Raw genomic sequence first — 13,957 nt, 5'->3', positions numbered from 1 at the left:
ACTTCTTCCATGAGCATCAACCAATCAGCACCACCTATAAGCCATCAACCAATCAACATTGACCAATTAACCATCAACCAACCAGCAGCAACAATTAACAATCAACCAATCAGCAATCAGCATCCACCAAATAGCAACCAACCAATCAGCATTCACCTTAGATAGTATAAGTACTCAACATTTGGCTCAAGTCTTCACTCCTGACAAAGAGCAAAGCTTATCTGCTCGAAACGTCGAGACAACAGTTCTTTTCAGAACTATAACCAAAAAGAAAGAAAAAAAAAAATGGCAGCAGACTAAGTGACAAGTGCTGGTAGACCTCTCCTCAAGATTTCTTCACCTTAGATAGTATAAGTACTCAACATTTGGCTCAAGTCTTCACTCCTGACAAAGAGCAAAGCTTATCTGCTCGAAACGTCAAGACAACAGTTCTTTTTCAGAACTATAACCAAAAAGAAAAAAAAAATGGTAGCAGACTAAGTGACAAGTGCTGGTAGACCTCTCCTCAAGATTTCTTCTTCATCGCCCTAGATATTAATATCTAAAGTTATTTCAAGTTCATTTTTAACAACACTTTTGGAAAACTTCAAGTTTGGACAGAAAAGGGATCAGTATGAGTGCCGGAATCGAAAAGAAAAGTGAAAAATATACCTCTAGGAAAACACGCTCAAACTACAAACTGTTGCACGATGAACTAGAGGACAATACTACCGTCCCTGCGGGCATGGAGGTCCCTCCTCAACCTGCTGGAAATACAGGCACAGAACTGGCAGGCCTTCTTAAAGAGGCAACCAGTAACTTTGAGAAGATGATGGACAAGGCGGTGAAAACACTAGTCGATAGTGTCAAGAAAGTGGAGAGGGCCCTTGAGTTTGAGGGACTTCGCATAAATGACTTAGAAAAGAAAAATGTAGAACTAGAGAGTCGCCTGGAGAAGATGGAGAAAGCATATGAAACTTTAGTTCAAAAGGATCGATCTAGAGATAGTGAAAATAACAAGGCAGATCGTCTTTCACGAAAACATAACTTTCGAGTTGTGGGAGTTGAGGAAGCAAAAGATGAAGAGGATTGCCTGAAACTCGTCGAGGACATGCTGAAAACAAAATTCCATATGGCAGTCAAGGTGGAGAAAGCCATCAGGACTGGCAAAAGGGGAGATAAGCCACGCCACATCATTGTGAAAACACATGCCTACGACGATAAGGTTAACATACTAAAGAAATCAAGAGAAGCTCTTAAAACAGAGAAATATTACTTGACAAACGATCTCACTAGGATGGACTTAGAGGTGAAAAGAAAGCACCGAAAAGAGGTGGAGGAGTTGTATCAGAAGGGGACAAAACTGCGTTTCTATGCTGGGCAGTGGAGAAACGAGAAAGGAGTCCCTTACTTTACTTCTTAAGTCACCACATGTAGTGCAGCTTTAAACCTTTAGTTATGCCTGTTCTGAATCACTTTGCCTTGGACATGTTGGAGAGGATGATTCATTTACCCATGGGACTAAAACCACACAGCAGATTTTGAGCCCATTATCATCTTCTAAGAAAAACCAGCAAAAGAAATGAACCATTGTCCAGATCAGAGAAACTCTCCAACTCCCCCCTCTCTCTCTCCCTCCCTCCCCCCCCTCTCTCTCTCTCTCCCTCTCTCACACACACACATACAGCTTTATTGATACTTGTCACAGGAGAGGTTGCCTTGATCTTCCTCTTTTTCATTTATTTTTTTCCTGTAGTAACTGAACTTTGTTGCAGGAGTGGGCATGGCCTCGTGTCTATGACTATCGTTTGCCATGTTCTTCACTCTAAACTTAGTTGTATATATGTTAATAAGTAGACAGTTTTTCTTGTTTTCCATTTATGTCTTTTGTTATATCATGTCTGTACTTGATTTCATTAGCATTGCTAAGCCTATTCAGTGTGAGGTGTTTACTACTATCTTCATGTTTAAATGATGTTGGATGATTATCATTTACAGCAAGATATTGACTGTAGGTACTATATTCCGAATGAGTTTAACTCACCTGCTGGGAAGCAACAATCTCATTACTTAAGCTTCTTGCACTGCAATGCAAGAAGTCTGTCTAAAAGTTTTGAAAACCTAAATATGTTGCTATCATCTCTAAAATTTAATTGCTCTATAATAGGTGTTACCGAGATGTGGTTGAGTGCTCAATCACCACCATTATTTCTGATTGATGGTTACCAGATAGTAAGGAAAGATAGATCAATTGGCGGTGGTGGGGGTGTTCTCTTCTATGTGTCTAACAAGATCTCTTTTAAACTCAGGGAAGATCTTTCCCTCCAAAATCAAAGTGCTGAAATTTTGTGTATTGAAATAGACTTACCCTCTGATAAAAACATGATTGTATGTATAGTGTATAGACCCCCTCAAGCTGACATTGATAATTTTCTCACAGGTATTGAGTTATTATTGACTGATATAAATGCATCTGATAAATCAGTTTGCATGATGGGTGACTTCAATATTGATCTGTTGATAGAAAATGCAAACACTCTCCGTTTCCAAAATATTCTTGATTCTAATGCTCTATGTGCAATGATTAATAAGCCAACAAGAATAACTGACAGGTCATCAACACTTCTTGATAACATTTTTGTGAAAACTACCAAAGGTTATTCCCAATCAGGTTTATTTTTTAGTGAGATTTCTGATCATCTTCCAATCTTCTGCATGCTTTATGATATTCATTCCAACAAATGCAATAAGGCTAAAGTTATACTAAAGCGCAAAATTACTGAAAGCAATATTTCTAGCTTGAGGGATGCTTGTCAGGAAGAGAGTTGGTCGGATGTATTGGAATGTCATGATGTTGAACAGGCTTATGAATCATTTAGTAAAATTTTTCATCACCATTTGGATGAGACTATTCCACTTGTTAGAATAAATAATAGAAGTACAGGTAAACGGCCATGGATTACAAAAGGTATACTACAATCAATCAAAAGAAGAAATGTCTTATACAAAAGAGTGTAAAGAAACCTTCACAAGAGCACGTTGAAAATTACAAAAAATATCGAAATAAGCTGACTTCTATTATACGGTCATCACGGAGTTTGCACTATTCTAGACAGTTTGAGAATGCTCGAGGTAACATGCCATTGACATGGAATGTTGTTAGAGATATATTATGTAAGAAAAATAAGTCAGAACCTGCCCAAAAATTTGTCCATAAGGATAAAGAGCTTACTTCTGATAATGACATTGCAAATGAATTTAACAGCTACTTTGTGAACATTGGGCCTGACCAAGCGAAGAAAATAACTCCCGTAGAAGTTAATTACAAAAAATATTTACAAGACAGGTCTGAATCATCTATATTCCTTAAGCCAGCTGATCATCTTGAGATATTAAACATTGTTAAGTCTCTTAAAAATAGTAGGTCATCTGGGCATGATGAAATAAGTTCAGCATTGTTAAAACAAATAATTGGCTTAGTCCTTACTCCTTTACTACATATCTGTAATCTGTCCATTTCAACTGGTGTATTCCCTTCCTCTCTTAAACTAGCCAAGGTTATTCCTGTTCATAAAAGGGAAAGCATCACCGTTATAAGTAATTATAGACCAATCTCAATTTTGCCTAGTTGCTCAAAAATACTAGAAAGAATTGTTTATAACAGATTGATTGCCTTTCTTGACAAAAACCACCTTCTTAATCCCAACCAATTTGGATTTCGCAGGTCTCACTCAACGGACCTTGCGTTGTTGAAATTTTATGATTATGTATCTAGTTCTCTGGCTAATCGTGAGCACGTTATTGGTGTATTTATGGACCTGAGCAAGGCATTTGACACCCTTGACGGACCACTCAATACTGCTTTATAAACTCCAACATTATGGAGTAAGGGGCGTTGCCCTAAATTGGTTTACTAGTTATCTTTCAAATAGAAGACAATACACATGCTATAACTATTCTAATTCTGGTATATCAGTTATGAGGTGCGGTGTACCGCAAGGTTCTATATTGGGTCCATTATTATTTTTGATTTATATTAATGATATTTGTTTGGTATCAAACACATTGAATTATATATTATTTGCTGATGACACAAGTGTTTTCCTATCACACCGTGATATTGATATCTTAGAAAACACCATTAATGTTGAACTTCCGAAACTATCTAATTGGTTTAGAAGTAATACGTTATCACTGAATGTTAAAAAGACTAATTATGTACACTTTAAAGGCAGGAAGTCCTGTCCTGACCATGATTTAAGATTGAAACTTGACAATGCTTTGCTTGAAAGACAGACATCTACGAGGTTCCTTGGGGTCTATATCAATGATCAACCTAACTGGAATGATCACATGAAACACATCAGTAAACCAATTTCTCGAAATATAGGTATACTGTATAAAGTTAAGTACCTTGTACCTTATAAAATACTTTACATGTTGTACAATACTCTTATTCTACCTTATGTGTCATATTGCAATATTTTATGGGCAACATCAACGAGTGTCACAAACCCAATTCTTTTGTTGCAAAAGAAAGCAATTCGCATTTGTGCTGGAGTCGGTTACCGTGATCATACACGCCCTCTCTTTATAAAGCTGCAATGTCTTACTGTTGATGATGTCCATTTTCTTCAAACTTCCCTTTTTATGTATCGGTTTAATGTCAAAATGTTACCTACCTGCTTTTCCAATATGTTTCAACTAAATAGTGCTATCCATACCTACCACACAAGACAAGCATCTAATATGCATTTGTATAGCCCTCGCACACTGTTGGCTCACAAATCTATCAGACATTATGGACCTGATGTTTGGAATTCGGTACCTACTAGTACTAGGAATATATTATCAGTGCATTCCTTCAAAAGTGCGGTAAAACGCATACTTGTCTCTAAGATGTAATTTTGTTGTACTGTACATTTTAAACTTAAATATTGATATAATTTCAATTATTATTACGCCTCACACACTCCTTGTAAATATTTGTAAATCGTTGTGGAACATAATAATTTGTTCTTTGGTTTTGTTTGTTTGTTAGTTTTTTTTTCTCTTTTTTTCTTTCCCCTCTTTGTGTAATCGTTAGTTTTGACTTTTCAGTATTGTTTTTATATTCATGTATGTATTTCATATATCCAAAGGTCTGACAACAGCTCAAGCATCTGCTTATTTTGTCATACCACAGGGCATTTTCACCACAGATGGAAAAAGAGGCAAAAAAATCAAGTTGATATTCATGTCAAATGCTTTATGTTTTTTAATAAAACAAGACCTGAAGTTTCCGAGACAAAAAAATTTCCGACTCTGGCAGCCATATTTTATTTCAAAATGGCTGCCAAAGTATGGATACAAATTAGTGTTGAAAATAGTATATTGATACATATTTTGTTTTGACAGATTTTTAAAGAATAGGTTTGATCATGATGTTTTCGCCTGTGATTTAGCTTGCTAATATAACACTTTTTAAAATCCCACAGAAAGGAACACCATTAATTCATTCATCTGATAAAAAAACATTGATGAAGTATGTGATATGGTATGTAATGTCAGTTACCGAAAACATGAACTTTTTTTTCTAATTTCCTGGAAAAGAGGATATATTAAATGAAACTTGGTAGATTTTCTCTCTAGGTAACACCCCTCCCTTCTACACCAAAATTAAAGATTACCAATTAACAATGAAGCCATAGGGTACCATTAAATATATGTAATGTCAGTTACCAAGTGGAAAATGTAATGTCAGTTACCGAGATGTAATGTTAGTTACCATGATAAAACGTTGGTTAGTGGTTACCAATATTGAAATGCAAATATGTGGTCAATTTTATGGTGAAGAAATATTGTATACTTGTTATTTAAGTCTTTCACTTTAAAAGTCACACCAGAAGGAGCTTGCTATTGACTTTTAAAAGGTATAGTTCACAAGGAATACTATATGAAATTATGAAGGAAGTTGCATTCCCATCAGGCAAAAAAAAATTACTATGAAATTGTTTTGTACATGCACTTACCAAGTACCTAATTGTATCAGACAATTTTTTTTTTTTTTTTTTTTTTTTTTTTGGGGGGGGGGGGGGGGGTAGGGGGTACTTTTCCCAACCTATTGCCTAAATCTGCAACATTTTTTAAGCTTAACATTGTGATGAAGGGGATTTCCAGGGTCCCTTTTTTTAGTTTCTAGGATTCTTTTGAGCATTGCCTCGCTAAAAGTAAATTCCTGGTTTTTATACCTGTTAGTAGTGTGGATGTGTGATACAATTTTGTTTTTGGTTTACAAGTATAGATGAAAAGTGAAATTTGACAGTTCTGATCAATGTTGCATGGATCTACTAAAACTGTTTTTTTTTCTTCTAATTTACAAATAGTTCAGTTTCAGTTTAGAAGCTGGAGTTTATTTTTTGTGGACAGCTTAAAAAAGAAATTAGCAAAGAAAATGATTAAACAAATTATGAAGAGAATTGAAATCCGACAGATATGAACAAGCATCGCTTGCACTGACCAGAATAGAAATCAATAAAACTACATGGCTGATTCAGGGGAGGGGTACATGTAGCCTAGGGGAGGAGACCCTTATTCATTTTGCCTTTTTTGAGGGGAGGGGGAGGTTGAAGAAGGAAAAGGTTTAAAAAGTCAATATAAAACTGATGAATATATTATGGGTGTATAGTCAGAAAAATCCATGTGTACAGTCAATGCAATATTAAATTATTATAAAATAAAGGAAAACATGTAGCTGCTATGACCCCCCCCCCCCGAGTAAGTAAAACATACATTTCTTATCTTTTGATAATTAAAAATGTGAAGTATTATGAAACTTTTATGATTTTAAAAAGCCTTACATATAAGTACCAAGAAAATTATGCCTTTGAAAATCATATAGCACTGGTAAATGTTAATGTGTATTGTCAGTTACCGACAAGTAATGATAAAAATGTTCAAATCAAAGAAAGGAATTGAGAAAAAGAAAAAGTTTTTTCATTGAAATGTTCCTAGAAACTCTGGTATACTTCCACATCAAGCTCACTTTCATGTGAAGCTCTGCACAGAAGATACAATGCAATGATTCCACACATTTGACTTCCATGTGTTATCTCTATGGCAAATTAAGGGTAATGTCAGTTACCGTAATGTCAGTTACCAGCATGGTTGTGGAAAAATTATCATAGCCCCCAAAAAACAAAATCGAATTGTTTAATATTTTGACACATCTTAACCTAGTAACAGAGGTATATTTACATATTCAAATTATTACTCTTGACTATCTACTCAGGGACATGAGATATTTCAATTTTAATGAACACCCTGAAATTGCATGTCCTTTTGCGTAATGTCAGTTACCGACACATTTTTGCTTGCTGATGCGTAAAAAAATGTGGTTACATAGGAAAACTTAGTATCAGGTTATACAGCAAGGTTCACTTTATTAACTCTATCAAAAGCAAACTCCCATCATTTGTTGTTTTAGAGATACACACAATGAAAGGTGTGAAAACATTGTGCCGTGTAATGTCAGTTACCGTGAAAATGCCCCACTGCATGTCTGCAACCTTGTTATAATCAGTTATGTTAATGTTATGTTAATCATCATAATTATACATTAGCATTATGTAAAATTCAATGTAATCAATTTTGTGATGGTCACACTATGTACATTGTCATGACATGCAGAAATAAATAAATAAAATAAAATAATAAACAAACAGTCCTTTTCAGGACTAACCTACATGTACATGGTGTAACTGCAAAACTCTCTATTCTGGATTAGAATATGTATGTAATTTGTTAATAACTCTTAAGTTCACACTAAACACTGGTAATACAAAGTACATTATATTTGGTTCCAAACAACAGCTCCATAATTTAAAAAATGTTAAGATTTCTATTGGTAAAATGAAATTGAGAAAGTAGCAAATTTTAAGTATCTAGGTGTCATACGAAAGGCACATAGATCACATTGCTAAATAGGTTTCAAGAAAAATTGGATTTCTACGTTGATCTGGAAATTTTTTTAGGATGACATTTTAAAACTATACATGTAGGCCTACTCTGTAATGCTTTGATCATGGAAAAATTTGATTGTGACATAGTTTGGTCAAATTGTTCTCCTTGATAGACTTACTCTTTGGACAAAAAAAATAGCAAGGATGATCTTACGGACCAATCTGCGAACTCACATTTGTGATTTATTTTCTATTCTAAAATGAAAAGATCTCTTTTCAAGACGGCACTTCCACCGAATGTGTGAACTATTTAAATGTGTTATTGTATTTCTCCCCCATATTTAAGTAATGATTCATTAAACTTAATATAAGAACTAGATCCAATGTCCACTGCCTCCCTTCAGGTAAACAGTATTCCTCTTCACAATAATAGTGGCAAGAGGACTTTTCAATACATCGGAACCACGGAGACAATGTCCATCAACTCATTCCGTGCTTCATTTAACAAATGAAAAATTCATAAGCCCTGCAATGCAAGAGGTGCAACATTGCATAGTTGATTTATATTCTTATATAGCAACATTACTCAAATTCTAGAAGTTATATTACTCATTACACAACATCTACTTGAATCATTTCTTAATCAATTGATCATTGAACAATACTCTGTTACCAGTCATCCTTCCTTTTCCATTTTAACATATTTAGCGGTTTCCAATTGCCAACTTTTCCTTTTGTCTAATAACTTTACAGTAATTCAATTTTGATCTTTTAATTGTACATGTATTTTACTGTTTATCATATCAATCTGTTTTATTAATACTGTAGTACCTGTATATGCCATTTTGACAAATGTATTCTTTGCAAATATTGTACATTGACTTTTATCTCAGGGCCCTCAAGGACAGCAGTTGGTGTAACTGATGTTACCCTGATTATAAGACTAAAAAAAAATTATAAATAAAAAATGAATAAATAAATAAATACATGTATATTCTTGAAGGTAACTGTGGTAGATGTAGCTGTGTTAGATATGATATCAGTTGGCTTTCCATACTCTCACAATGATATGTGTATTGCGTATACATGTGACAGTCACTCTGCGAATAAACATGAAGACATGAACATGTATGAGAATCGGCTCTGACTATTTTGTGAACAACGAACCCAAAGATATCCAACAATTGGCGACGAGATGTGTGTTTTGTAGACGCAGGATAGCAGAGCAACGATGCAGGCCACTGCAGAGTCGGTTTCAGGGCAGGTTTTGCCTAACAATTGCATCAGGTATGATGAATCGGAGGACTTAGATTGTTATCTAGAACGTTTCGAATTGTATCTGATAGCGAGTGGCTTGACAGTACCTGATGCACAGTCAGTGAATGAGAGCGCGACCACAGTGGATCGCGGGGGTGACAAGAGAGTAGTGGCGCTGCTATTGAACGCTATCGGGGCTCGCTACTACGGGATTGTTCGTGATTTGGTATCACCGGCAAAACCAAGTGACAAGTCATATGTGCAGTTGAAGCAAATACTGCGAAAGCATTTCAAACGTACACCAGTCACCGTAGCTGAAAGGCGCAAGTTTATTAGACGTGATCAGGCACCGGGTGAGAGCACGAGTGATTACGTTGTACAGTTGAAACATCTCAGCCTACATTGTGAGTATGCTGATAAACTTGATGAGCAGCTACGAGACCGCTTTATCAGTGGTTTGAATGATGAGTCTACTTCACTGAAACTTATGGAAAAGGCTACTGAGACCCCTAACATGACGTTTCAGCAGGCTGTGGACTTCACCCTATCGAAACAGACAGCTGCGGGGGAGGTCCGGGCGATGCGTTCAGATGGCTCTTCAGGTTGCACCAAGTCCAGTGTTCATGCAGTTCGCGGTAGACAGCAGTCTGGTCAGAAAGGTAGCAGGCGAAAGCAAGAATGTTATCGTTGTGGTCGACACCATACACCAGAGGAGTGTTGGTTCAAGTCCGAAACGTGTAGATACTGTAAAAAGAAAGGACACATCGAAAGGAAAGGTCGAGCCAAGGGCAAGAATGTAATGAAACAAACAGAACACTCAGACTGTAAATCTAAGATGAGTTACCAGAGTAAAAGTCAAACGAAGAAAAATAATTGTAGTGATGTACATAAGATGCATGAAAACAGGAAACCTATGTCTAACAGTAATGCTAGGAAGGAAGCTAGAGTTTTACATGATTCCAGTAGTAGTAGTGAGGAATGCAGTGTGGAATATGATCACACATTGTTCAAGTTAGACGTTATTAGTAAGTCAAAGGTTAGGCCAAGTACAGGTTCAGAGAGTGATCCAATTATAGTTCCTGTTGTTATTGAAGGTAAAGTCACACATATGGAACTTGATACAGGGTCAAGTGTGAGCATGATACCATTGTCATACTATGAGAAACATCTATCACATGTGAAGATGCATGAGTCAGAAAAGTCTTTGGTGAGTTTTATCACAAACCAAACAGTCAAACCAGTTGGGAAAGTTCATGTAGAGGTCACACATGGAAAGTACCAGGGTAAACTGAGTTTGTATGTGGTAGAACATACAGAGTATTTGCTATTTGGGAGAGATTGGTTATCAATAGTACCACTGAATTGGAAGTCTCTGATATCCAGGGTAAGCAGTAATCATGATCATAGTCAGGTTCATCATGTTGGTGAGCTGGATAGAGTCCTGAATAAGCATAATAGATTGTTTGAAGATAGACTAGGTAAGCTCACAAAAGCAAGAGCGCACATTTCAGTAAAAGATGATGCTAAACCAGTAACTACAAGGCCATATAAGGTACCTTTTGCAGTGAGAGATAAGGTAGAAGAAGAATTGGAAAGATTACAGAAGTGTGGGGTTTTGACTGCTATTGATCATAGTGAATGGAGTACTGGAATCGTAGCAGTTCCAAAGAAGGATGGGTCTGTCCGCATATGTGGAAATTACAAAACTACAGTGAATCCAGTTTTGGATCCAGTTCAGCCCCCCAATATCAATGTAGAGAACATATTGGCAAATCTAGGTGGAGGTGTGTTATTTTCTACCGTAGATCTAGCACATGCTTACAACCAGTTAGAGTTGGATGAAGAGTCTAAGAAGTTCCTAGTAATATCTACACATAAGGGGTTATTTCAACAGAATCGCCTGGTATTTGGTATTACTAGTGCACCAGCTATTTGGCAGAGTGCTATTGAACAGGTACTACAGGGGATACCTGGGGTACAAGTATACTTAGATGACATATTGGTAACTGGGCGTACTGTTGAAGAGCATCATGCCAATTTGGATAAGGTTCTCACACGCCTTGAAGAGCGTAACCTTACATTGAGGAAAATGAAATGTAAGTTTGCTCAGCCATCAGTAGAGTTCTTAGGACATGTCATAGATGCAAACGGAGTACATACTGTAGAAGAGAAAGTACAGAAAATAGAGAATCTTCCTAGACCAGAAGATGTGTCACAGTTAAGGTCCTATTTAGGGTTACTTAATTACTACCGAAAGTATGTGCCTAATCTAGCTCATGAGATAGCACCGTTAACGGATTTGTTGAAATCTGATCGTAAGTTTGAATGGCATGAGGAAGCCGAGAAAGCTTTCATTAGGTCAAAGAGATTGATGCGAGAAGCAGGTTTTCTGGTACATTATGATCCGGAATTGCCCATTTCGATTGCGTCCGACACAAGTCCAATAGGTATCGGCGCAGTTTTGTCTCACATATTACCAAATGGTGAGGAGAGGCCAATACAATTTGCTTCTAGATCACTTACAAAGACGGAAAGGAAATATCCGCAAATTGAGAGAGAGGCTTTGGCAATTGTATTCGCGTTACGTAAATTCTACATGTTTGTGTATGGAAGTAAATTTACGCTTATCACGGATAATAAGCCGCTTACAGCATTGCTAGGCCCATACAAAAGCCTACCAGCTTTAGCCGCTGAACGAATGCAAAGGTGGGCAATGTATCTTGCAGGATTTGACTATACGATCAAGTATCGCACTTCAAGCGCAAATGCGAATGCGGATTGTCTTTCAAGACTACCCGACAAAGATGCGAAACCGGAAGGTCGTGAACCAGAGATTGTCTCGGTCCGTCATGTGGATATACTACCCACATCGCACGAAGCATTGCGTAACACAACCCGAAAAGATCCAGTGTTGTCAAAGGTCATCAGATATACATTGGATGGATGGCCAAAACAGTTGTCCGTAGAAGAAAGGGAGCTGCAACCCTTCTTCAGGCGCAGACTTGAAATTACCCTAGAACAAGGCATACTGATGTGGGGAACGCGTATCATTATTCCTGTCAAGAGTCACCGCGCAATCATGGAAGAATTACACAGTGGACATCTTGGAGTTGTTAAGATGAAATCGCTTGCACGTAGTTACGTATGGTGGCCGCAGATCGATGTACACATTGAAGAATGCACAAAACAATGTAATACATGTCAGGTCGTACAAAACCAACCACCACAAACGTTACTACACCCATGGATTCCAGCGTCCAAGCCGATGGAAAGAATCCATATTGATTTCGCAGGACCATTTGAAGGTCGTACATACCTGGTCCTAGTGGATGCGTATTCAAAATGGCCCGAGGTATTTATCATGCCGAGTACTACTTCGGAGCGCACTATTCATGTGCTCAGACGCGTATTTTCGAGATACGGATTACCGCAAATCATGGTAACTGATAACGGAAGTCAGTTCACCTCATCGGAATTCAAAGAGTTTGTAGACAAGAATGGTATTGTACACAAGCGAAGTGCACCATATCATCCTAGCACGAATGGTCAAGCAGAGCGCTTCGTACAGACATTGAAACAAGCACAACGCGCTGCAAGATCCGATGGAGGATCACCACAAGCCCAACTTGACAGATTTTTGCTGGCTTATCGGAATGCTAGACATGCAGTCACGGGTGAAGCACCGGCTGTTCTCTTTATGAAGAGACAACTTCGTATACGGTTGGATAATTTACGTCCAAATGTAGAGCGTAGATATGCAGACCGATTGCATCAGCAAGCACAGTACAGAGATAAACATAGTTCAGTAGACAAACTACGCAAGTTTGCAGTAGGAGACTCAGTACTTGTTAGGGACTATGTAGGAAAACATAAGTGGGTACCAGGTGTCATTGTAGATAGAGAGGGTCCACTAATGTATAAGGTACAAGTTCAATCAGGTATTTGGAGGAGACATGTAGATCAGTTACTTCCAAGACTAGAGAACGAGGTTGAGTTAGATCAGAATGAGTCAAGACAAGATTTTGGTTCAGACAAACCAGTACAAAGTAGGTCAGTTCCTGAATCAAGTCCAAGTAGGTTAGGAGAAATAACTAGTTCTCAAGATTGTCACATTGAAACGGTCCAGGGTGATTCAGTTTCGCAAGACTTACCTGTTGTATCAGAGGATGTTGTAGTAGATAGGGAAAAACCTCAAGAACTTAGGAGATCCCAGAGGAAGAGAAAAGCTCCAGATAGGCTTAATCTCTAAGGTTATACAGAAAGAGTTTTGTTATGTTTTTGGTATGAAGTCATTTCAGGTTAAAGTTTGATGTTTTTAAGTTTCCAACAGATTGCAGAGATATTGGATACTAAGCCATATTCCATGTCAATATAAGTATGTTTTTTTTTTTTTGATAGAGAAGGATCTAGTATTGTGTTTTATACAAACTTAGTCAAAATTTGATTAACATATGTTAGAGTTCAGAACATGTGTCAAGTTTATTTTGTTTGAATGTAACATTACTTGGTGAATAACATGGATTTACAATGTCATGTTATAAATATATCAGTTTTCACAATTACAGTTTTTTTTGCAGAACACAACCGAACACACATAATTATTTGGTATGTAATTTTATTTGGATCAATAGACATCATGAATTATGTATACATTTACAGAAAAAAAAAAACAGGCACAAGCTTTATTTTGGCAAGATTTTGAAATCTTGACAGTTGTATTTTATAGAGTACAGTAATTTTTAAAAGGGTTAGTTATTACATGGGATTTGTAATACTACTCA

General features: G+C 36.9%; 2 protein-coding genes across 2 annotated transcripts in view; one reads left to right on the top strand and one right to left on the bottom strand.

Annotated features, from left to right (window-relative positions):
- Positions 1-13,957, bottom strand: part of LOC129279663 (uncharacterized) — a 35,293-nt gene that overhangs the window by 17,746 nt on the left and 3,590 nt on the right. The gene's annotated exons all lie outside the window — the stretch shown is intronic.
- LOC135156971 (uncharacterized protein K02A2.6-like) lies at positions 767-13,425 on the top strand. Its single transcript, XM_064111152.1, has 2 exons — positions 767-9,297; positions 9,340-13,425. Exons 1-2 carry the CDS (start codon positions 9,151-9,153, stop codon positions 13,423-13,425), a joined length of 4,233 nt encoding a protein of 1,410 aa, XP_063967222.1. The 5' UTR covers positions 767-9,150.

Source organism: Lytechinus pictus, chromosome 16 (assembly GCF_037042905.1).
Source record: "Lytechinus pictus isolate F3 Inbred chromosome 16, Lp3.0, whole genome shotgun sequence".
Lineage (NCBI taxonomy): Eukaryota > Metazoa > Echinodermata > Echinoidea > Temnopleuroida > Toxopneustidae > Lytechinus > Lytechinus pictus.
Note: the sequence above shows the minus strand (reverse complement) of the source record. Positions and strands in the feature narration are given on the sequence as shown.

What these genes read in the sequence shown, in the direction of transcription:
- LOC135156971 (XM_064111152.1), top strand. Translation starts at nt 9,151, where the DNA reads ATGCAGGCCACTGCAGAGTCGGTTTCAGGGCAGGTTTTGCCTAACAAT. An exon ending in CAGTACCTGATGCACAGTCA is followed by an intron (nt 9,298 to 9,339) that starts GTGAATGAGAGC and finishes GGGGGTGACAAG; the next exon opens with AGAGTAGTGGCGCTGCTATT.